Source organism: Zosterops lateralis, assembly GCF_965231275.1.
Source record: "Zosterops lateralis genome assembly, chromosome: 2".
In the NCBI taxonomy this organism is placed as follows: Eukaryota; Metazoa; Chordata; class Aves; order Passeriformes; family Zosteropidae; genus Zosterops; species Zosterops lateralis.
In genome coordinates, this window is record NC_139763.1 from 68955024 (window position 1) to 68978524 (window position 23501).

Below are 23501 nucleotides of genomic sequence, written 5' to 3' on the forward strand. Positions count from 1 at the left end.
CAGGTCCTCATGAATAAACACATAAATTGCCTGTTCAGTGGATGACAACCGAATCTTTGACTTCTCTTAGCATCAATTAGCTGCTAGACACTTCTTTTAGAAATTGTCAGTGACCACGGTACACAGAGAGTAAAATAAAGGAGACTTCCCTCATTAACCTTTGAAATTCTAAGCATACAGTAACTGGAAATTCTAAAAACAAACATAATAAGAAAGATACGATAATACAGCTTCAAGGAAACAACACAGCTTTGCATAAGACAAAATTAGAGATACACAAAATGTTAACAAAAACTGTGGTGGACTTCATTTAACTGTTGAATATGGAGTAAAAAAGCAATGCTAATTGTGCATGGTACTTCATATGGTGGAAATAAGCATATTTCAAGTGGCCATGAAATATATGTAAAATTATGCTACATGTCTGAAAGAAAAATTATTTAAAAAGCTCAAGTCAAAAATTTACTCGTCATTACAGTTAATGCACAAAAAATAATGAAAAGTGCATGTTTAAAAGACAAGCTCAGTATTACTGAGTATATTCTTTCTTCATGTAATTGCTTTGGGGTTTTTTTTGTAATAGCTCTTCTGTTTTGTTCATATGGAAAAGAATGTGCCCGTACTGCTGAATATAAAAATACAGAAAAACATCAGTTCAGCTTCAAATACAAGTTTTCACTCCTTGGCTTTGACTCTTTGGCACCCTTGTCATGCACTGCTCTGATTCGATGATAGACTATGTCATCACATCAGGTATTGCAGGCTAATTTTTGTCTGATTACCACATTCTCTGCAAAAGGCACCTTTTACCTAGGTTGTCTACCAAGAAAACTAAAACATGGACACATAAATTTTGGTCATGTGAATGTTTAGTCTGAAGTACCTGATGTGTCAGAAAAAAAAATGGCCATACAGGCCAAAAAAATTACCAAATTTATTTTCAGAAGTAATACTCTAGGGAATTAAATTTCAAGCATCCTGAAGAATGAAGCAAACCCACTGAACTAGAGATTGCAATTGGATGCGCAGTACAAAAATTAGCACTGCTATTTCCCCAAGATAACATAGAATGTAACAAAAAAAACCCAAACAAAACAACTCCCAACAAACAAAATCAATTTTCTTTCACTAGCCTTTAACAAGCAAGTCAAGAATGCTGTCAGTCTTACCTGAACAGTACAAAAATTTCCAGATATTCCCTCAACTCACTGTTGACAATAAACAGTTGCAAACTTCAAAGGTTAAATGCTGTTACAGATATACAGGTACCAGTAAAAGAAAAACCCAGAAAATTAAACCAAACCAAACCAAGCAAAAAAACCCAACAAGCAAACAAAATAAAACAGTCCCAAAAAACAACAACCCAAACAAAAAAACCCCAACAAATCCAAACAACAGACCTACTACTCTCAGTATTTCTGCTTTCCAGAAAGCAGAAATTGCAAAGTAAGATGCTTTATTGTAGGCAGGAAGTAAAACATTTCTTGTACTACCATATTTTAAGCCTCAAAAAAGCTGGTAACTACTGGTGGATGAGTTCTGAAAGAAATACTTTAAAGATGTGCTTTTGTGAAACCTGAAAGAAATATTTAAAATACATAGATGTGCTCTTGTGAAACCTGTAAGTTGAAAAGAGTACTAAGGATAACTTTACTGAGATTTGAAGTACACTCTAGTACAAGTGAGAAAGGAAATTTTCTTGGCTGTTTGTTTTCAGAGCTTCTTTTAATAGGAATGCCTTTTCGAAACTGTAACTTAATGAATACATCAAAATCCTCTGCCTGTTAGGATGCTCCTGGTTAGTATTATAATACTGTCCCTTGGTTTTCCCTGATTTTATTTGTTCTAGTACTACAGTGTACAGAAAAAGAGTAGATTTTACAACCTGTAAGTATGATAAATTTAAAAAGACCATCTGGACACAAACTGTGGGGGGCACTTAATGTTGACACCATAATTCCAGCCTCGTGTTAGTAGACTGTGTGATTCTAGACTAAAAACTTCCAATACAAGAAGATAAAATTTTGTTGATTGGAACCTAATTTGCTAAGGCAGGGAATGTATAAGGCCTCAGTCAAGAGTGGTGTCATAGGATGCAGTATGAGACCCCATGATCTTTCATTTATGAGCCTGTTGGACTAAAATAAGCATAATGCTAAAAAAAAAAAACAAACCACAATTGATACAGTGATTTCCATGTAACAATAAGAACAATAGATGATGGAGATCAAAACTTCCAAGTCTGTGTTAAGACCTTTGCATGAAACTGCTATTCGAGGTACTGTTTCAATTGGTATTTTATTAAGGTTTATTAAGGTTTTTCAGCTATGTGACCTGGCTCAGCAAGGCCCAAGGGGAGGGGGTAGGGCTGTGGGAGCAGGGGACTGGCCCTGTTGTAGCAGGGACTAAAGGCTCCAAAACCTGGGAATGGGTCCTGGGCTGTGGGGCAGGTGTGGGTGAGACTCAGAGGAGGCCATTAAGGCTTATTAGTGCCCTGAGGGCCCTGACCACTGGTTACCCACTCAGAATAATGTGACCTAATTTAATAAAGCCTATAGGCAGCTCTTATCAGTTGATTTGAATAAATTTAGGGTTGTAATTGCAGGGCTGCTCCAAGCACAGCCAAGATATCTTCAAACAGGAACCACATTCTCTCAAGACCCAGACAGCCAGAGGTAATAAAGGACAGCAAATGATACTGGCCATGGTCTGCTCTCTGATGTCCACTGCTGCTTTAACATCAGGTAACTTATTGTCACCAACTCTGCACCTGTTTTCACAGAACAGAAAAAGAGATGAGGAAAGTGTATTTCTAAAGTGAAGTTGAGAACTACTGCCAGTAGTTTTCCTTAAAATTCTGTTACTTGGAGCTTTCTTGGTTATGTGTTTACTTCAAAGGCTGTAACTGTACCCTATGGGAGGTGCCCCCAGGTGATTTGATCTGAAGCCTTTTCCTCCTGGTTAATGGTACTGATTTGACAGACTTCCAAGGAGGATGCCAGATGCCCTAGCAGAGCTAATGTAAGCCTTCAATCTTCTTTTGCTACAAGTACGTTGGCCCTGAAAGCTTCCACATGTATTGCATACCCAGTTAGTGAAACAAGACCTTATTGGGTGGATCTCCAATTTAGGAACATAGTTACTTGAAGTATTTCAAGTTTTCTCACATTTGTCATGTCACCAGATATACAGTCAAATATGGTATAATTCAAGCTGTCTGATGTATAAACTGTACCATGCCAGATGCAGGCCCAGAAAAGAGCACATAAATCAAGCAGTACCTCACTGACTTCAAATGTGACTCTGAAAGCATGCAAAGGATGAAGCTGTTGTGAAGCTATGGGAAAATACCTCTTTACTGAATTGCTACTTATCTGGCAACAATTCTACCAAAGTGCACACTTGATTTTCTTCTGTCCTTCATGATGACAGACCAGTGACAAGATTGGCCTGAAATGACTGTAGTAGGACTTTCATTTTCTGGAGAGTGGTAACAGCCAATATCCTTAAATGACACAAAAATGTGATTAAGGGCATGTGGTAGGTTCTCTGCTATATTTGCAAGCATTGGCCAACATGTGACAGCCTCAGTGACCTTGGATTGAATCTGTCTTGCAATGTTAAATTCTCCCAGTGATTTGAACCATCATACGCGCCACTGACTATCCTCCAGCTGTATCCACGCAGTAATGAGGCCGAGGGACAGTGAGTCCTGCAGAGTCTTGCCACTGGAATGAGCTCTGCTTATGTCCCAAACAGCATTCTGCCCACACATTCAACCATGGAAACCCCGGGAGCACTGAGAAAGTGCCCATTGACACTGACTCTGAAATGTGGGAGTGTTTTATGAACCTGTATCTAAGTGCAAATGACAATGCCAATGTCTATGCAAAAATGTATGTGTTTCCTTCTTGAGTTGCTAAAATGGCATAAAGTTTTCCCCTCAGTCTAATATGGATGTTGCAATCAGACCACACTCTCTGTGGTCTGATTGCAACCATTGATCAGACCATGCTCTCTCTGCTTTCCTGCACTCCCTATGATTACTTCTGAAACTCCACATTTGTCTCTTCCTCTAGCTCTTTTTCTCCCAGCTGCATCCTTCACACTCTTTTCCCTCAATTTCTGTGTTTCAGTTCTGCAATATGTCCCCCTGAACTACACAGAAGATACATGAGCTATGATCACTGCTTCAATTATGCAAACCTTTCTAGGTCTCTCTGGAAGATAATTGTCCTGAGGTTCCAGATTACCCACCCTAGCTCTGTCCTGTCCAGTGCCTGGCATCTGCTACAGGTCTCAGCCTGAGATACATACAGCGATAACTGGAGGAAGATATTATATTTGAGGTGGTAAGTGTAAGTGAAGGATCTTTATGCCATTGGATTTGTCTTTGTTTGCTCTCCATCTTTAGTACAAAAGGCCAAGCTTTCCCATGATTTTCTGCCTTCAAATCCTTTGAGCTCCTGAGTAGAGCTTGCTTATTTCATGGAAGAGATCTCCTAGGCTTAGCTGCCTTTTCTTTTGCTGGAGAAAAGAATGCACTGATCTGGCCCAGCTTGGGCTTCATTATCACTAGTGGACTGGACTATATTTGGAAACCAGTGAACTCCCAAGGAAAGCTGATTAGTGAAGGAGGGAAGAGTGATGACTGAACCATTGTTCTGCTTAACTGATTTCTTGAAACAGAGAAGTTAGCTGCTGGAAAATCTGAGTAAAAGGAAACAGAACCGAGGGGATGGTCCACATAGAAATTAAATTCACAATCATATAATCATGGAATGGTTTGGGTTGGGAGTACCTTAAAGATCAACAGACTCCAGGCAGGGATACCTTCCACTAGATCAGATTGCTCTATTCTGGTATTGGGATTGGGCACTTAAAGCTTCTCTAGGCAATGAGAAGTCCTTAGATAAGGCTAGAAGTTGAATAAAATACTGAGACCAACCACTAGTCTAAAAGGTTGACCCAGGACCAGTCAATGACCTGCAGAAAAGGAACTCTGCTGAGCTGACACTTTCTGGAGGGACTAGGAGAGAGACCCTCTCCTGAGGGGAATGACTGCACTTGGTCCTCCAGGACTGTCCTATGACTGACTGACATAGATTTGCACATTCAATTAACACATCCACTGTAATGGATCTGTGGGGCTCCATACAATGAAAACATCATATATGTTCAGTTACATATTGAGTACCAAAAGTAATAAATTGTGGAGATGCTTTCACTTTCTTATGAGGAGGTGAGAGAACAGTCCTCAGCACAGTATAATAAAGTGAGGCAGAATTTCATAAAGAAGCAACTTAAGCACTTCAGAGAAAATTATTGAAAGAGTAATTAAGAATAATTATTCTTAATGGCCTACGCATTATTTGTTGCAACTAGGTCTAATAAATAATAATATTTATTTCTATAATATAAATGCTAAATAAATAATACAGCAGAAATAAAGAATTATGAGACATTAGATACAGAGTTATGGTATTATGAATGATGAGGTCCTTAGAGCTGGGATTGACTGCCACATGCTTCACTAAATTTTGACTAGCACAAACACTTGTGGAATAAAAGAATTAGATTAATGATCAGTGGCATAATCCTTCAGTGACACAGAGGTGGATAGGGACACATGACAATGGGAAGCCAGCATTTACAGCTTGTAGCATTTACAGAAGAAAGGTCCCAGGGAGATAGGTTTTGTATGAGAAAAGAGAACAGAATTTTCAATATATATTTGCATAAAGGCATTCAAATAAAGTTGTGTAATTGTCAGTTTGTCTAGGCACACATATACTGAGTAAATAGCTAGAACAGAGCAAGGCAGCTTGCCTTTCCTCTTTTCCAGGAAATTACTTGTTCCTGATAGTAATTACTATCTATGCACTGTGAACAAACAAGGGTCCAAAGTCCCTGTACATGCCAAACTATTAATGAGGACTTCAAATGCAAAATACGTGTAATGGTAATGTATCTCATTACAGGTGACAAGCAAGGAGTTGCCACCTTGTGTGATGCAGATGGAGTTTTAGTCCATGTAAACCAGAAAATTCTACATTACAGCTGTGGGATAAAACTGCTTGGTATTATCATAGCCTACATAAACCTTACTAGTTATCACAGCCCCATCCTCAGAAAACAAAAAGCCCTACTTCCTTTTCTCCCAAGTTTGTTCTTTGCATATTCTTCTCTTGCCTAGAGGAAGTGAGGCCTAGACTGAAGCTAATCAGAAACCAGCCCCATTATACTGGTTGGTCAGTCTCTGAAATTTGTGTATTCTTTCCTTCCTTTCAAAGTCTTCTGCACCATCTCCTAGATTGTTATCACCAGCCCTGTCTTGAAATAGATCTCTATTTTAATGTCTTCAAGTTTCTAATGAAATAGTAGTAATAAAGACACAAGTATCAACGACTTTAGTCCTTTCAGGGTTTTTTTCCTAATGGTGAGATGAAACCTGCCTATTAAAAGGAAGGAGTTACATGCAGAATACATGAATATGCTTATAGTCCCAATCCTATAATGAGTAAATTCTGTTCTTGAGTTCAGTATTCAGAGAGATCCTGAATTCAGAGAGGCTCGGTAAAAGAAGATGCTTGCAGGAGAAAAGCATAATGAAAGTTTACCAACAGCTAAATTAACCATTAACAACTGTCAATGCCTGTAGCTCCCCATGTTTTATCAATGTCTACAGCTGTGTGTAAGTACTGCTGAAAGCTGTATTTAAAGATTAGCCTGCTCTGTATGCACAGGATGAATTATTACCCAAAGTGATAATCAACACTCCTAAAAAAGGAAACTGTTTTCTGGGCTTTCTCCTTACAGAGCTATGAAACATATTCTTTCATTTGAAATGGCAAGAATATTTCCCTGGCTTCCTCTTCCTAGCTTCATTTCAAGGTCACCACTGCTAGAAAAAATAAGCAGTAATAAAATATCAGATTGTGTTTATGAGTGAAGCAATGCAGAGAAGATTTAGAATAAAAATGGATGAAAGTTAAATATGAATTAAATCAGCTATGAAAAAAGGTCTGCAGGATAAAATCTTAATATTTGTTACAATTATCTACTGAAAAGAACCAGGAAATTATTAAAGATTTTCAAGAAAAAGTTATTTACATTTCATTTACGGGAATTTAATTTTATAAACTGGACAAGCTACTTTAATCAAGTCTGCTGTCAAATACTTTTAATTTGAAATAATATAACTTGACAATCTGGGTACAGTAGTTAATCATTAAAAATTAGCCACATGATTGTGAACTTATAATTAATGAACTGTTTTTTTATATATCAGAGGTCCTGATATATAAAAAGGGAGAAAATTGACCTGAAATTCTGAATAAAATATTCTGCAGACAAAGTTAAAAAATGTCAAATCTGGAAACAAAAGTTTTCCATTTCAACTTGTTAAAGACTTAGCAGTGGATATTTGACATTATATTCATGTCTAGAAAATACATTAACTGGGGAGTGTGTTTTTTATGATGATCACTGCCAGATCCAGTAATCAAAATGTCAAATGACAGTCATTTGCCAGCCAAGGCAGCAAGAGGAGTAGGTGACATTGCCCTCTGCTTTCTCTCCCATTGGAATATTGCTATCCCAGATGAGACTTCATGGGGCTGCAGGAAGGGGTGGGGTTTGCTGTGCCTTCACTGAAGATTTCTAATGCCTTTCTAGCATCTGCAACTCATGGTGTGACACAAACATGGTTTTCCAACACAGTTGTCACAACATTGTAATTTACACTTTGGCTCTGCATGCATCACAAAAAAGAGAGAACAATATATGGGCATATGGAACCCAAAGAAACTGAGAGAAAAATTTGTAAAAACAAAAGTAATGATAATCAGAAAGTATAAGCAGGCAGAATATGTGTATGAAAAGAATGATCTAGGCAAAAAAGGTATCAGTAAGTATTTAAATTAACCATAGTAACTTCAGAGCTTCAATGTGAGCAAGGCTTCGTGATAAAAGAGATGCAAAGGCAACAATATTATAAACAGACAATTTTATCTTCTCTAGAAGATATCTGAAGTATTCATCACTCATTATAAAATTAAACTGTCATATCTTGTAATGACTTGGAGAAGTCAAACTAGAAATATCTCAGTGTTGAGCAGTGTGCAAGTCTGACTTTCTTTGAAGTACACTTGAACTTAATTAGAACATAAACTTCAAAGAGTTCACCATCTGACTACCTATTGTGAGGAAAGGCCAAAAGGTAGCTTTTCACCATCAATTTATAAACTTCATCTCCCAAATCCCTGGGACTTCTGGTCACAATTCTAATCAGTAGAGTAAAATGTGGGAACAAAGCTGCTAAAGATCCAGAAGCTACCTCACAAAAAGGGGAGACTTAAATTCTTAGCTGTTATTCAAGAATAATTTTTGCCATTTTCCCTTGTCACTTCTTTCATTACAACCTAATTATTTCAAGATAATTTTAACTGAATGTCTACAGAATCCTCTTACTCATTGGTCACAGCCAACCTCAAACAGCAGCATGCCATGACTTGTAAGTTTTATTAGTACTAATGAGATGTGAGTATGTAATTGAATTATTGTTAGTGTCTCATGGTCAGACCCCTGTAAAAAATACGTTTTGAAAATGATGACAAGAAGGTGACATTCCAGTCTATTGCAATACTCCTACATTCTACACTGAATTTACCAAATAAAATTCCATTGAACAACCTCTAGAATAAGATCAACATTCAGATAATAATAGTTTCTCAAAGTGAAAAAAACAACATATTACCACACGGCAACTCAAAATCATCTTAACACAAGGCCAAATGGGAATAAATCCACACCAGAAATCTTATATGAAAATGCAGAGGTTCATATTTAAGAGTAACAAAGGTATTGCAAGGAGATTATGTCCTCAGTACTGATTGTCTTGCTGTTCCCCTGATCTTGTCAAGCAATTTTACACACAGTTTGTTTTAAAATTTTAAAGACATTCGCTGTGCATCACATGAAGACTGGATGGCAATAAATAGTTACTGGTATTTTAGTTTTTAAAAGGACCTACACTATGACTGTCAGTTTATTCTACTTTTTGTGATTTGGAGGGAACTCATCAAAGAAGAAAAAAAAAGGATTTTTGTCATAATATTCTTTACTGTAAGCTTTTTTTGGTGTTATTTCCAAATTATGTAAGATGGGTCTGTCATCTTGCATCCAGCTAATATTTCAGAAGAAAGCCTCATAAAACTTTCCAAGCATCAAATGCTTCTGAATCTAAATCAAACTAAACAGATGCCATCAGAATAAAGCAAATTTAAATTTTACCCTTCAAAATATCCTGAAAATGGGGAACTGAACTAAGTACTCTACATTGGACTTTGTAACAAAAACATTCTAACATTTTATTAAAATTCCCTTATAGTACAGAAGTAGAGATTTCTGGTTATTTTTAGGTCTTGGGGTTTTTTTTACCTCATCAGAACTAAAACACAAGTCATAGAAATATTCTTCCTTATGCAAAATAGCAAGAAAGTATATAAAATGTAATCTTAAGTTAAATGCCCTGTAAATTCATGTACATAAGACAAACTGTAACAGACATATTGGCGTGTTATATTTGCCTAAAAATACAAATAACAATGGTTCTCTCACTGTGCATGACCTTGTAACGTAACTCCTTTTTCAAGTGCTGCATGCTCTTTCATATCTGGAAAATAGGTGCTATAGCCCTCTGTTAGATTCTGAAATCTACTCTCAGAACTAAAAGAGGAGTCAGCAGCCATTTTCATGTTTTAGTTAAAACCCTGTAATGTTCAGAAATACTGCTTTTATTATATTTCAGCATTTTCTAATCTATTTTGACTCAAGTGACTGCTCTTCCAGTTGTGAAATCAATGCTGGCTGACACCCCTTCTGCCTCTCAATCCATTTATGTGTGCTCATATTGCAAACAGAAATAAAATATTAATTCCTTTTCATGTCACCCCTTTGGCATATCTTGCATACCTCTGCCCTCTCCCACAACATTCTAATTGCCAGAGCAGCATATCTTACAGTTTGGGAAACACTACCAAACTCCAACACAGACTACAACCAAAAGATTCTTCATTCCACAGCAAGCAAGCCTGATTTTAAAGCAAATTCAAAGCAGTGTGTGTATATATATATAAATAAATACACATGGAGTTTCTTTTTACTCACAAGAGGCTCTGCCATGATGATGCGGATCTTGCGTTCAGCCAGGGTAGTGAAGTTAACAAACAAGCTCTTCAGGACATATTCGCCTGGTTTACTGTCTGGGTCAATGCTGATGGGCAACATGGCTGGAGGTCCTTTCTCTCTCTGAGTACCAGAAACAGGAGGGACTGGTGGCTTGATATATCCGTTACCAACTGGAGAAGCTGAAATGTAGAAAAGACACTTTTACTCCTGAGTAATTCAACCTGGTTTAACCTTCACAGAGCATCTCAACAGCCCACTACATTGTCAAAGCAAAATTGGAGACTAACTGCTAATCAAAGAAATACACAACACATCAATATAACTTCTATGGAACCATAGGTAAAATACACATTATCTAACTGGAACAAGAAATCAAAGATGAAATCTTCTACATTAAAATTGAGTGGTGTTTACTATGTAGTGCATACTGAATCCTCTTTTTTTTTACATGGTAAGAATTGCTGAAAAACTGAAAAACATCCTCATTTTTTATTTTTTGCACGCAAGTCAGACCAGTTGTCAAGTAACAAAAATTTATTCTTTATTGCTATTCAAACTAGCTCAGCCTTGCAAAAGTCAAGAATCTGGTCTTTTGACTATGGTGAGTTGTAAAGGGTCTTATTTTCCTGTAACCTATGCTAAGGTCAGTCAAGAATAACCCTAAAAACAACATACATGTTACCAGTATAAATCTTACCTGAAGAGTCAGACATGGAATGTTTTCCATGGCCAAAAAGTATTGATTATTCATTAGCTTTCCTTAAAGTACCAAGCCCTACAGTTCCATCTGGCACTTTTGAGATTACACCTGGTGTGTTTTATTCAGTTTTGTGCTCTCCCACACAAGAATGACATTGCTACTCCGAAGCAAGGCCAAGAGAGGACCTTGAAGATGGTCAGGGGCTTGATAGATTAGTAAAGGCTGAGAGTCCTGGACCAATTCAACCTTGAGAAGAGAATCTTATTGTACTCCTTAGCTACCTAATGGAGTATAGGAAAGATGCCAAGGAACTAGATTCTTCTTTGAGCTGAGGATGACAGGACAAGAGGCAACAGATACTAGTTTAAAGGTGGGAAATTTCCATTAGATATATGGAAATAATTTCCACTGTGAGAGGGTGATCGAACATGTTGCCCAGAGATAACAGCAGAAACTCTACTTCGGAGACACTTGAAAGTCGACCAGAGATAGTTCTGAGAAACCTCCCCTAGTTGGTGAGTAAACTGGGGTTGGACTAATCATCCACCAGGGATACCTTCCAATCTAAGTTGTCCTGTGATTGAATTCCCCATAACAAGTATCAAGATTTTATATACTAAAATCTTTTTGTAACTGCTTGCTGTTTTTCTGTGAATGAAGAAAAAAATAAATGGAAGCACTTCAAATGCTACCATTTTACACATAAAATTTACAAACCGAAATCCTCAGGGCTCAGCTCTTATTGGTAATAAAAGTAATGTTTGGTCTTCAGGCAGAAACTGGTAGCACACTCTCTCTGTTAGTTTTGCCAGAGACTTTAAAAGTAGCAAATTAAGTAACACCGGCAAGATCAGCCATTATCCACTCTGAATGTAATAAAAGTTTCGCAATGCCCACGAGCACTACTGGTGATTGGGACAGAGATGTTTTAATGCAATAAAAAGCAAGGAAATATTCTGAACTAAAACCATTACAACACTTCCCCACAGCACTGCACTCCAGAGTGTTACATTATATGTCACATCCAAGTTGCAAAGAAAGAAAGAAGAATGAACTATAATGATGGTTGCCTCACATCTAATACCTTTAGTCTTTCCTTTGAGGAACAGAATTGCAAGTATTACTGAAAATTAATAGTCAATTATTAGTGAAATATGATTGTTTTAAGGATAAATCAGATTTTTGACCTTTCCTATGGGCTTTAACACTTCATTGCTGAACAAAAATGAAAAAAAAAAAAATTAAAAGAAGAAACTTTATGGTTTGAGAGTATTTAAATCAGAACCCAAAATTACACACTGAAAAATATAAAAGGATCCACTAGAGAAAAGAGAATGTGTTTTCCTTTAGAAAAATCAGTTTAGAAGTTCCTATAAGACTATAATAGAAGACAGAAGTGCTTCTCTTCACTTAGCTATTATTCTGCAAGTGTAACACATCTATACTTTTCTTTGAAAATAACCCCTCACTGATGAGGTACAGCATCACTCTTCAGCACAGCAGCAGCACTTCTCCCACTGTGACAGATGTTTCCTGCTAGATTTGTTTCCTGCAAAGTTTCACTTGATTTTTGAGGGCAAAAGCATTTTCATGGAATCTTCCTGGCATTATGACTCTCGGCAAAAAACAAAGTGTATAAAACAGCCCTACATCTATATTACACAAAACTTGTTCTAAAAATACACTGTTGTTCTCAGTAATAATCTACTTCAAAGTACTGAAAAAAGTGCCACCAGAGAAGAGTGTGCATGCTACTGCTCTTCTGTCATCACCTGGGCTCTCTTAAAACTTGAACACGAAGACAGTGGGATGCAAAGGATCAGATGCAAATTTTTATGGACTATCAAATACACTAGTAATGGAAATCTCTCCACAAATAGCTTTAGGATGGAGTCAGACAATATTTTTACAATTAGGAATATATTTGCCAAATGTGTGGTTTTGACCGGCTCACATCTACCCATGAAATCGGCTTGATCTCCAAGTGCTCAGTCAGGAAAATGTTTTGGTGAGCAGCGAATCCAATTTTCTTAAGGATTTGTGTCCTTTGTGCCTCGCAAGTGCCGTCCCTGGCAGCGCCGCACGCCGAGCTCCCCGCGCCGTTCCCAGGCTCGGTGCCCAGCGCTGTGCCCCTGCCAAGCACAACACTCTCAGCCTGGGGACAGGCAGCCAGCCCGGGCTGCCTCCTGGGGGAATCTCAGCCATCTAATCGAACACAAACTTGCCTTCTGTTCCTCGGCCATTCTGCTTTAAACCTGGCTACTAAACCCAAAACATTCAAGGGGGGATTCAAGGGAGGCAGGCTGGACACAGGCAGTGTGTGAGAGCAGGTAGGCTTCACATCCTGGCGAAATCCAGTTTAAAAACCCTTAGCCATGCTACCTGGGAGCTGCCACCCTCATCTTCAATCATCGTAGCATTCAGCCAGGATTCTGAGTCTGGAATTTAAATCCACATCATCATTGTTCGTAGGAAGCCTTTTAACAATGGTTCTGTTAGGTTTGTGACACAGGCGCATTTAATTTTTTTTTCCAGATATCTAACTGAAAAAATCACTTATTTGCACACTGTAATAGAGGAATGCAATTATCTGTGAGATTTGCCAGTGCACCAAAAATTTTTATTCTAGTTCTTCTCAGAAAGAAAGAACTTTACAGCCTTTTCCCAAAGACAGAGAAAACACATCCTGGGGGTTAATATCTATCATTACTACAGCAATTATAGCAGTCAGAGAAATGACTGGCATATGACATTGATTTAGTTCAACTTTTTAAAAGACCATTTTGTAACCGTTAAGTCCATTTAAGATTCTTTAGTGTGAAAGCTAACACTGCCAACATTCTGAGGGTCTGGAGTCGATCATGAGTTGGTCATGAACTATTATATATAGGTTTGGCTTTCTAAGGCATCTTTTCAGCTCCATTATCTCCAGTATTTACATATGCTTGATATTTGCATTGCAAAATTCTGGCCCAGTGACAAGACTATCACTGATGTCTGTACTGATAATGTATGAGCTTTAACAGAATATAGTTTTTATGCCTAGACTGAGAGCCCTATAAAACTCACTTAAAAAAAAAAGTGAGACACAAAATTGGAAATCAAGGACCCTAAATTTAAAAAGTAGATGCATTAAAGTCATTCCTGATTGGTCCCCTTATATTGACACATTATAATGTGAGCCTTAGAAGTAGCAATAAAAAAGACGTGCTCAGTTTTGCCATCTACACCAGTGAAACACTGGCCCATTAAATAAAATGCATAATTTTAACATGAGAAATCACCACTTATAGTTTGTATGAGTTCATGCAGAAGATATATGGAGGGAGGTGGGTGGAAGGAAAGAGTTACACTCAATTTGAAATACTGATTTCCTTGAAAAATTTAGTTTTTACTGTCTGATTTCAAAATAATAAAATAATACGAAAAGAAGTACCAGAAAAGACCACAGAAACATTTAGTTTGCATGTCTACATATTGTAGGGTATTGGTCACCACACAAGTACTGTATTAAGCTAAACCCTTTACCTAGAGAAAAGTAGCTCATCCCCCAGAAGAATGAATGGTGATGCACACAGAGGAGATCATGGTAACCCTGACGCCCAAGGACTCTGGAATAGCAGAGAATCTACAGATCAAGTTTAGAAAGTTGTATAATTTAAAGCTCCTATCCTATGAAAACCTGTGACAAAGTTTAACCATGCTAGATCAACTATAAAATGTCTGTACCATTTGGGGGTGTAATTCTGTCTGAAGCACCTTGTTTCTCTTATTTTTCTACTAAATGTGCAATAAGCTGTAGTTCAAATTATACTCTTATCCTACAGAGTATTTTCATTTAGCACAGGCCATAATAATATTATTTTCTCAATTATATGTATTTTTAAAAAATTAAACACAAGGAATAAATATGAAAGTATCAGTGAAGTATCACACGATTGCCATCACAACCATACACTATTGCCACAGAAAGGCCTCCCGACATAAAATCACTGCTAGATTTTTCCATGTATTGATCGTTTCCCAGAAAAACAGCTGTAAAAAAGCAGAGTAGTTTTAGTGCAACACACAGTCAAAAGCTGATACTGCGGAGGAGTACCAAATTAAATTATCATTTAATTATCTTAGTCCCTGCTAGGATCTGCACTACAGGTATTTTTCTCAGAGCTATAAGAGGAATCAAAACAACTGAATGATCATAAAGCAAAAGCCAAGAATCTGTACTACATTGGACATAACTTCAGCCATACAGCTACTGTATTTTCACTATCTTTGAGCAGAAAAGCAGAGGTTGAATTTTTTTAGTAAACTGTGTCAAATTTATATTTTAGCAAAAATGAACAAACTAATAAGACAAATGTAAATATCTACTTGCAGTATTTTCATACCTACCGAGCCCCTTTATAAAGCCGATCACACTGGATTTTCTCCAACATGCTACTGTAATATCCATGAGCCTGTGAATTCCTGAAACGCTCCACTCCTTCAGTTAGAAAAGTTAGAATCCTTTTCTAACTAAAATTGAAAAATAAATCAGTTGTTTCATAATCCTGTTTCACACTTCCTCACTGCTTGTGAGGAAGACATTTCCTTCAGTTTCTTGGTATTGTTTCTCATTAGACAAATGCTGGAGACCTGCAATGTGTGAGCTAGAGCAGGCCTGCAGATCAGCTCAGCCTTTCCATAACCAAAGGGGTAATTTTTAGCTTCAGCATATGATGATGACCACTCACAGAGTGGCTGCATGTCTATATTTATCCACAAGTACATACTATGCTGACAGATTAGTGAAACTACTTCAGGCACTCCAAGAACATGAGACAGGATAATGGAGTTCGACAAAAACAAACCACACATATCAAACACATGTATTATCATACAATCCAAGCTGAAAACAATTAGTATAGAAATGCAAAGCACGGTAACACAGGATGGGTTTTGTTTTGTAACTAAAGTCTTTTTGGCCAAAAGTACATACAGTCTAAATTCCTTTTGATAAAGCCAACGCAGTATCTCTTCTTTTCCCATGCCAAGAATCAGTGAGAAACCACATATCCTTAAGAACAACTGTACATCTGCTGCAATAACTCTTGAGAAAATTTGCTTTGTTTTAAATCAGCAATTACAATATATAAAAAAGAAAACACATTATTAAGAACGAAGAATTTAATTTACAAGGATATGGTCAATGCGCCACAAAAGGTTGCTGTTTCACCTTTTGAAGGAGAACATTCCCAATTATTCAAACTTGATTGACAGAGAATAAAAAAAGGAAACTTTTGCTGAAACAAACAAACTAAATGTCTAGCAGATCCATTTTTATCTTGGCAAAATAAACTGTAAGATTTCCAAGGAAAATGTTATTCCAGCATACTAGTAAGATGCACTAATAGCACTATTTTAATGCAAGCATTATTTTCATAATTAATTTGCATGTGCCCAGTTCTGGACCCCTCAGTTTAGGAAGGACATTGAGACGCTTGACTGCATCCAGAGGAGGCAACGAAGCTGGTGAAGGGCTTGGAACACAAACCCTGTGAGGAACAGTTGAGGGAGCTGGAGGTGTTTAGCCTGGAAAAAGAGACTCAGAAGTGATCTTACCACTCTCAATAGCTTCCTGAAAGGTGGCTGTAGCCAGGTGAGGGGTGTGTCTATTCTCCCAGACAATAACTGAGAGAAGGAGATGACACAATCTTAAGCTGTGCCAAGGGAAATATAGGTTGGGTGTTAGAAAGAAATTCTTCACTGAAAGAGTGACTGGGCAATGGAACTGTCGGCCCAGGGAGGTGGTGGAGTCACTGTCCCTGGATATGCTTAAAAAATAGACTGGACGTGGCACTCAGTGCCATGGTTTAGTTGATGAGGAGGTGTTAAGTCATAGGTTGGACTAGATGATCTTAAAGGTATTTTCCAACCTAGTTCATCCTGTGATTCTGTGATTTTGTGAAATCCCAGAAAACATGTATTCTAAAACTCCAGACTCTAAAGACTGTCTAAAATTGTTCAGGTAACTACTGGAGAAGACAATCAGTCATTCTGTGCAGCTTTCTTGACACAAGAACATGACATAAAACTATCCCAATTCATCCTGACTTTCCAAAGCCTATTTAATCCAAATACAGAATTCTTCAGGAAGCATTTCTTTGGTTGACCAGTTATATAGATGGTCTGCAATGCAACAAAGATAAAACCCAAACAATTATATGTAAAACAAAAGTCTGGAAATCCTTATCCAGAGGAAATACTATCTAGTCTAGAAGACAAAATAGAGAAGAGACAGTAGGGTCAGTGGGGAAAAGTACAATAGAAGTTCAACATTCTGGAGCAAGACAGCTCAGTTGGAAAACAAGTCTAAAGGGAATAGATTCGGAAGGATATCCAAGAAAGTGCTGAGATGACCTCAGCTCTCTGGAATGGATATCCTCAAATACTTAATTATGGCAAAACTATGAGGGAGAAAAGGCTAATTTATACATTTTAGATTCCTCAATTTCTCTAAAGAGACATGCCTCAGGAGAGTCATTTGTGTAAACTGGCATGGGAAAGGAAGAAAATACCTTCCACGATAAAGGCACTCCAGGACTTAGTTACCAATTTACCCAAGGTAGGACCAGTATTTTAATTTTTTTCTGTCTGAGTACTTAGTGAAAAAATGCTGGTGCCAGGTTTAGACATACTTATTCTACTCTTTTTGCAGTACTTGTGGAGCTAAAAAAGACAGTTCCAAATCTTGTAGACTGGTTAGGTAATTCTTGTCCAAACATCCTATTCCTTTTACCATAATAGGAGAATACAAATTTCATGTGAACTCAAGGAACAGCAAAGACAGAAAACAGGAGACAAATTAATTAGTACATCCACTAAGAAGAGGCAGAATTGCCAATAAAGTGTAAGCTTTGGCCAACCCAACTACTCTACCCAAGGAAAAGGAGACTGGAATGTTGTATGTGCGTGTGTGTGTACATGTGGACACACTTGCCATTCCTGAATTTATTTTCAGTATCTCATTAAAAAACAAGCTTAAAACAGACCATGTGTTATTCTCAGTGAGACTGAACATTTTGGGACATAAGACTAATTCTTTGTAGCAAACTCATTCAGCCCTCCCCTTAATCCATGGGCGAACAATCATTTGCAGAAAAGAGCCTCAGAATATGTCCCATATGTGCTAATTTTTTAACGATCAGATCCAATCCTCTGCAGGATAGAAACAAAATTCAACCTGGAAATAAATACATAGTCAAACAGCAGGCCTTATGGATGCCAACATAGCACTTATGGGGAATGCTTTTCTCTGCATGTCTACAAAGAGTTCATAGGTTCATGCCACTCAGAAATGCTTATGCATCATCTTCTGTGATGGATGCCACCAGGAAATAATCAATTTAATACAGATAATCTTTGCCCAAACTCAGGTTAACTGTACTGGAACAGCCCTTACATGACTGTAACACATAGACAGGTCTTATTTGAGATTGATGCAGTGAAGTGCCTGTTAGCTTTGAAGCCAAAGGTTCTAGTTTAACTTAGAACCTTGGAAAGAATAAAACTGTTGTTTTGGTTTCATTAGCCACTAGAAACCTTCTGGCCCTCACATCCCAGCTGATGGCAGGTAAGCTTTGTAATCCTCAGAGGAGTACTGCAATTCTCTGCAAGAAAGGGGTAATTGATGTGAGAGCCTGTAGAGGAAAGCAGTGAGTGGAACACATTTTCTCCCCTTGCATACACAGAAGATTCAAGAATGATGACTGCCAAAACAAATAAATAAACAGGAAATCCTGTCATATGTGTCCATCGACTTTTTAAAGGCCTTTTCACTGACTTGGCTAAGCATCCTGTAAGATACAGACTTTCCCTCTTTCTCCTAACTGGCAGGTCAGGGGTTGAGCAGCTTGACAGTGTTCCCTAGGTTCTTATCTCAGATCCTTGCAAGAATGAGGCAGGAAAGCAATTCTCCTTCCCTCCCATTCTCTTTCCTCACCAGCTATTTTTCTGCTCCTTTTTCTCTAAATCATTATTTTCTTGTCTACATATACCACTGTGTGAACATACATATATGCATGTAACATAATGATTTTTAATGGCACCAATTCTAGAAATTGCTTGGTTTATTATGAGATTAAAGACTGAAAATGCTAAATGACATGAAAAATCTTGTGGAAAATCTACAACAATTTTCCCATTTGAGTGTTTTATTTAGGGAGACTTCTCACTGAAGGAAATATCTGTGTTGCTTCTGATGGGATCCAAATCAAAATACAAAAATACTTCTCAGTTTCTGTGCTTTATATGGTAATGACACGCTGCCTCTTTGAAGGCTGACTTGAGACTAACAATATACTTTCAAAAGATTTCAAAATCCTGGTATCTTTTCTACATAACTTCACAAAGTTTGTTTTTTTTTTACCTTTTCCAGTTATTCTGAAAGAAAAAACTCCAAAGAAGGGTGAAAAGATATTTTCAGAGGAGTAATTGTTGGGGTTTTGTTCCTAAAAAAATTAAAACACAGACAAGGTTTATTTCTGAAACTACACCAGGATTTCTTTGGGCTCAAATAGAACTTAAAAAAAATTTGATTTTGAATAAAGACATTCATACTCTTCTTTTACACATTTTTCAAGTACTAGGGCAAAAAGGCTAAACTCCGCTTTGGTTCGGTTGGATCAGAAAATAGCTTCCTATAGGATTTTTAGACAGATGTTATGCTGCATTTTCTTTCCTTTTCAGAGACAGGGAGATGAAGATATTCCTGTAATTTTGTGGTTGATGGGTGTTAGCAGAAGAATTATTTTTAGGGGACTTGGAAAAGGGCCAAGGAAGTACAAGGCTAAAAGAGTCCAAAAGAGAAGAAACAGTTATTTCCAGAAGAGGGACTGAGTAGCAAGCAGGGAGGATGTTACCTGTACCTTTCTTCCCTAATGTGCTGATTTTGGTTGGGGTAGAGTTAATCTCCTCCACAGAAGTTGGTGTGCAGCTCTGTTATGGATTTGTGCTGGAAACAGCATTGATAACCCAGGGATTTTTCAGTCACTGCTGAGCAGGGCTTACACAGAGCCAAAGGTCTTCACTGCTTCTCCTCCCACCAGCGAGTGGGCTGGGGGTGCACATGGAGCTGGGAGGGGACACAGCAGGGACAGCTGACCCCAGCTGACTACAGGGATATCCCAGACCATGAGGTGTCATACTCAGCACATAAAGCTGGGGGAAGAAGGAGGAAGAGGAGTCATTCAGAGTTGCACTGTCTTCCCAAGTTACTCTAAGCTGTAATGGAGAGGCAGCTTTCCTGGAGATGGCTGAACACCTGCCTGCACCACAGGAGTGAGCAAGTGGCCTTCTGGTGCTTAGTTGCCAGCTGGTTTTAAACCGTGACACCTATACATTTTCTCTTTGGGACAACATACTTTTCCTTTTCTACTCAAATGTTCTGTAATACAACTGTAAGTCTGGATAAAATGGAATTTTGAAAATACATTTAAACTGTTTATTTTTTACCAGACAGAGACATTAAATGCTTGCATCCCCATCCTATTCCAATTTCAACACCTACCTCAGATGTTAGAACTGGAACCGTTCCTGAATTTTTGTTGTCTGTTTGTTCATACTTGCTCTTCCAAACTACTGACATGTTGGATCATGCTGTTAAAAACTGCTGTCTTCCACCAGAATGGAACCAGCATGTCAGTTGTGGATGATGTGTCTACTGTGCAATGTACACGTGTGTATGAAAACCTGAGCATGTTGTGATTCACTTGCACAAACAAGCAGCACTTTATTACCAATGAATAGAAAGAAATAGCTTGTAGTTCTCATGACATAACACTGTTCAATGTCTAAGAATTGGTTTGCTACAACTTTATTTCATGCCATAATAAAGATGTCATGTCTAGTTATGTTTCAAAGTGTAGTACTATTAAGGAAAATCTTTAAAACTGCACTTGCTTTCTTGCATATTCTGGTGCACTGATACCTTTTAGGGAAAGTTACAAATTTAGCCACCTACCAACCAAATATCAAACTTAATCTAGTCATCCAAGCTCTGGTAAATTGAGACTGACGTTTCTAGGTGATCCATCAAACCCTTCTTAGATTCTCATCTTAAGACAGAATAAATCACTTTCTAGAGGTGCCTATCCCTCATTCAGTGATTACTGAAAGACAACTGACAACAAAGATGCCCAAAGTTATTAGTGATAACTCTCACTCTTAAATCTGTAGACTCTTCAAGAGCACTTTGTATGGATTAAACTGCACTGTGGTGCATTTTAGCTGCTGCTGGCTCAAATTCTTGCCCTTGCTCATGTGGATGGAAAATGGCACAACACCAGCAGTAAACCAAGCCACAAGCTGGAACTGTGGACTGGCAAGTTAAACCATCACAAACCAAGAAGACTTTCACAAAATTTTGTGAAGCTTTCTCTGATGATATCACAGGCGGGATTTCTCTGAATAAAGACTAAGACGACAGAGATATCAATTCATGTTTCCCTTTACAAGTGGAGCACACAAAGTAACACCTATACAAAGAAAAATGAAAGAAAACATTTTGCAACCAAAATCTGGATTAATATTCATTATCAATCTGCTACTCTATGTCTGACTGAATCACTACTGCCATGACTTAATACTGACAGCAGCAGCACACTCATAATATTGTCTATCTTCCATATTCAGGCTTCTTTGCTTACAGCCATCTTTTATTAGCCACAGACCATTATGATGCTATTGTATCTAATAACCCTTTATTACATTAACAATTCTTTGAAAGTGGGTTCATTTGCTTCTTAGCCACAAACCTAAATACAAATACAAATGCAAATATTTGCTGCTTTGGTAGACTGTGGCACTGGGATATAAATATTTTTTGTGGCGACTGAAATACAAGATAATGTATTTTACCACCCACATGAGCTCAGTGAAGGTTTCTGAAAATTTGGCTCGAGTGCAGCTGCTCACTGAGAAACTTTCACTTCAACAGATGAGTGGAGTGCATGAAATTTAGCTGCTGTCCAAGGGACCCTCTGCATGACCAGTCAGTTGCAAATACCTAATACAACATGGACAGGACACTGCTCTTAAGCTGGTCAGTGGGCCATGACAGAAAACTCCTTCCATGCATTGAAATGTCTAAATGTTTTGGAATGCCAGAAATATGTTATTAAATTTGGAGAGGACCAGGCACCTATGGAGATGAACTCTGTGTAATTTAATTATGAAAATAAAGAATCCTAGGGTTCACATTGGGTTTTTCAAATAAACAGCTTAAACCCTGCAAAAACAGAGTAATTCATTAGAAAAACCAAAGAGCCTAATCAAATCTGAAAATAATAAAAACATGCTTTTTATAGTATATTCAAAGGGAAATTCAGTATTCCTGAGGGCCGGGACCAAACTAATGTTGTATCAGATTTTTTCAAGTGTCAGCAAGGGCAATCCAGGCAAACACAGCACAGCTGGCCTGATACTCATCCTGGAGTGGCTGCATTTGATTAATAAAGAACCAAAGTATGATAATACAATGCTATAATCATAGGTTTATGGAAAGTAAATTTTATTAAATTAATCATATCTTTTTATGAGATTATAAATTTGGTTAGCAAGGCTGAAAGTGTAGTCTCACATTTTTGCTTGGGAATTGGATTGGTATTTTACCAAACTGTAAAATCGACATTCACAACCAATATAGATTAAAAGATAGGTAACATCTATGAATTAAGGAAGAATCATACTGGAATTAATGTACTTCAAGTGGAGATACAGAGACCAGTTGTTGGTTCTTTTCTATTTATCATTACTGCTAATGATATAGAAGAAAAAATTTTCTATAAAGTTTACAGGCAAAACACAAATTAAGGGCGACAGACAGAAAAAATAGAAAAAAAAAAAAGGTCCTTCTACTTAGTTTGAATAGCATTGAAACTTAAATACAAGCAAATAATACATGAGATATTAATTCTAACCTATGGAGGACTGCACAGCCAGGAACAAGGCCACACAGACAGAAGGCGGCTTTCTCTTCTTGGGAAACACTGATGATGAAAAAAGGCCTGAGACCAGGATGACTAATGTGTTGGAAACAGGCTTGCTATTCTTGTGACCTGAAGAGCTATGGAGAGCCTTTTCAAGCAGTATGAAAAAAAGCAAAAGCAGGAAAGCCCTACTGCTTCATTGTCAGTGGCTCTGCAAACACTGCTGGATGCTCGGTCCTGTTCTGGCGTCTGCAGCTTGAGAAAAGACACTGCTGAACTAGAGAACATTCAGGAAAGGTGAAAAATAACTTATGACTGCAAAAGTTGCCTTGAAGTTTAGTTTAGTTTGATCATGAGAAAGTTACACTATCATATCCTCCAACAGTAGAAATTTGCACTTATTCTCCTACAATGGCACCTATTTGCAAAACATGTTGCATGGAACCTCTTACCCCCAAATGCCTTTTTTGGACAGCACAGGCACTCAGGCACATCCAAAGTGTGATTCATTACAATAAACATCTCTAATGCGACTAATCTGAACTGTACCCCTGCACCTCTTCACTGGATATCAGGAAAATCAGGCTTGATTGTGTAAGACATAAAATACAAACACTAAGGATGTCTGAAAGTTAGGTGAGATG

The 23501-nt window shown here is 37.7% G+C and overlaps 1 protein-coding gene across 6 annotated transcripts in view; it reads right to left on the reverse strand.

Moving 5' to 3' along the window:
* The window catches only part of FRY (FRY microtubule binding protein), a 182291-nt gene that overhangs the window by 120197 nt on the left and 38593 nt on the right, over positions 1 to 23501 (reverse strand). For 5 of the 6 annotated variants that reach the window (XM_083854733.1, XM_083854732.1, XM_083854731.1 and 2 more), the window contains one exon: positions 10171 to 10370. In XM_083854733.1, the coding sequence (XP_083710859.1) occupies positions 10171 to 10370 (200 nt within the window). Of the gene's footprint in view, positions 1 to 10170; positions 10371 to 19298; positions 19316 to 23501 lie in introns of those variants that run through there. The other variant, XM_083854736.1, reaches the window with a different exon arrangement.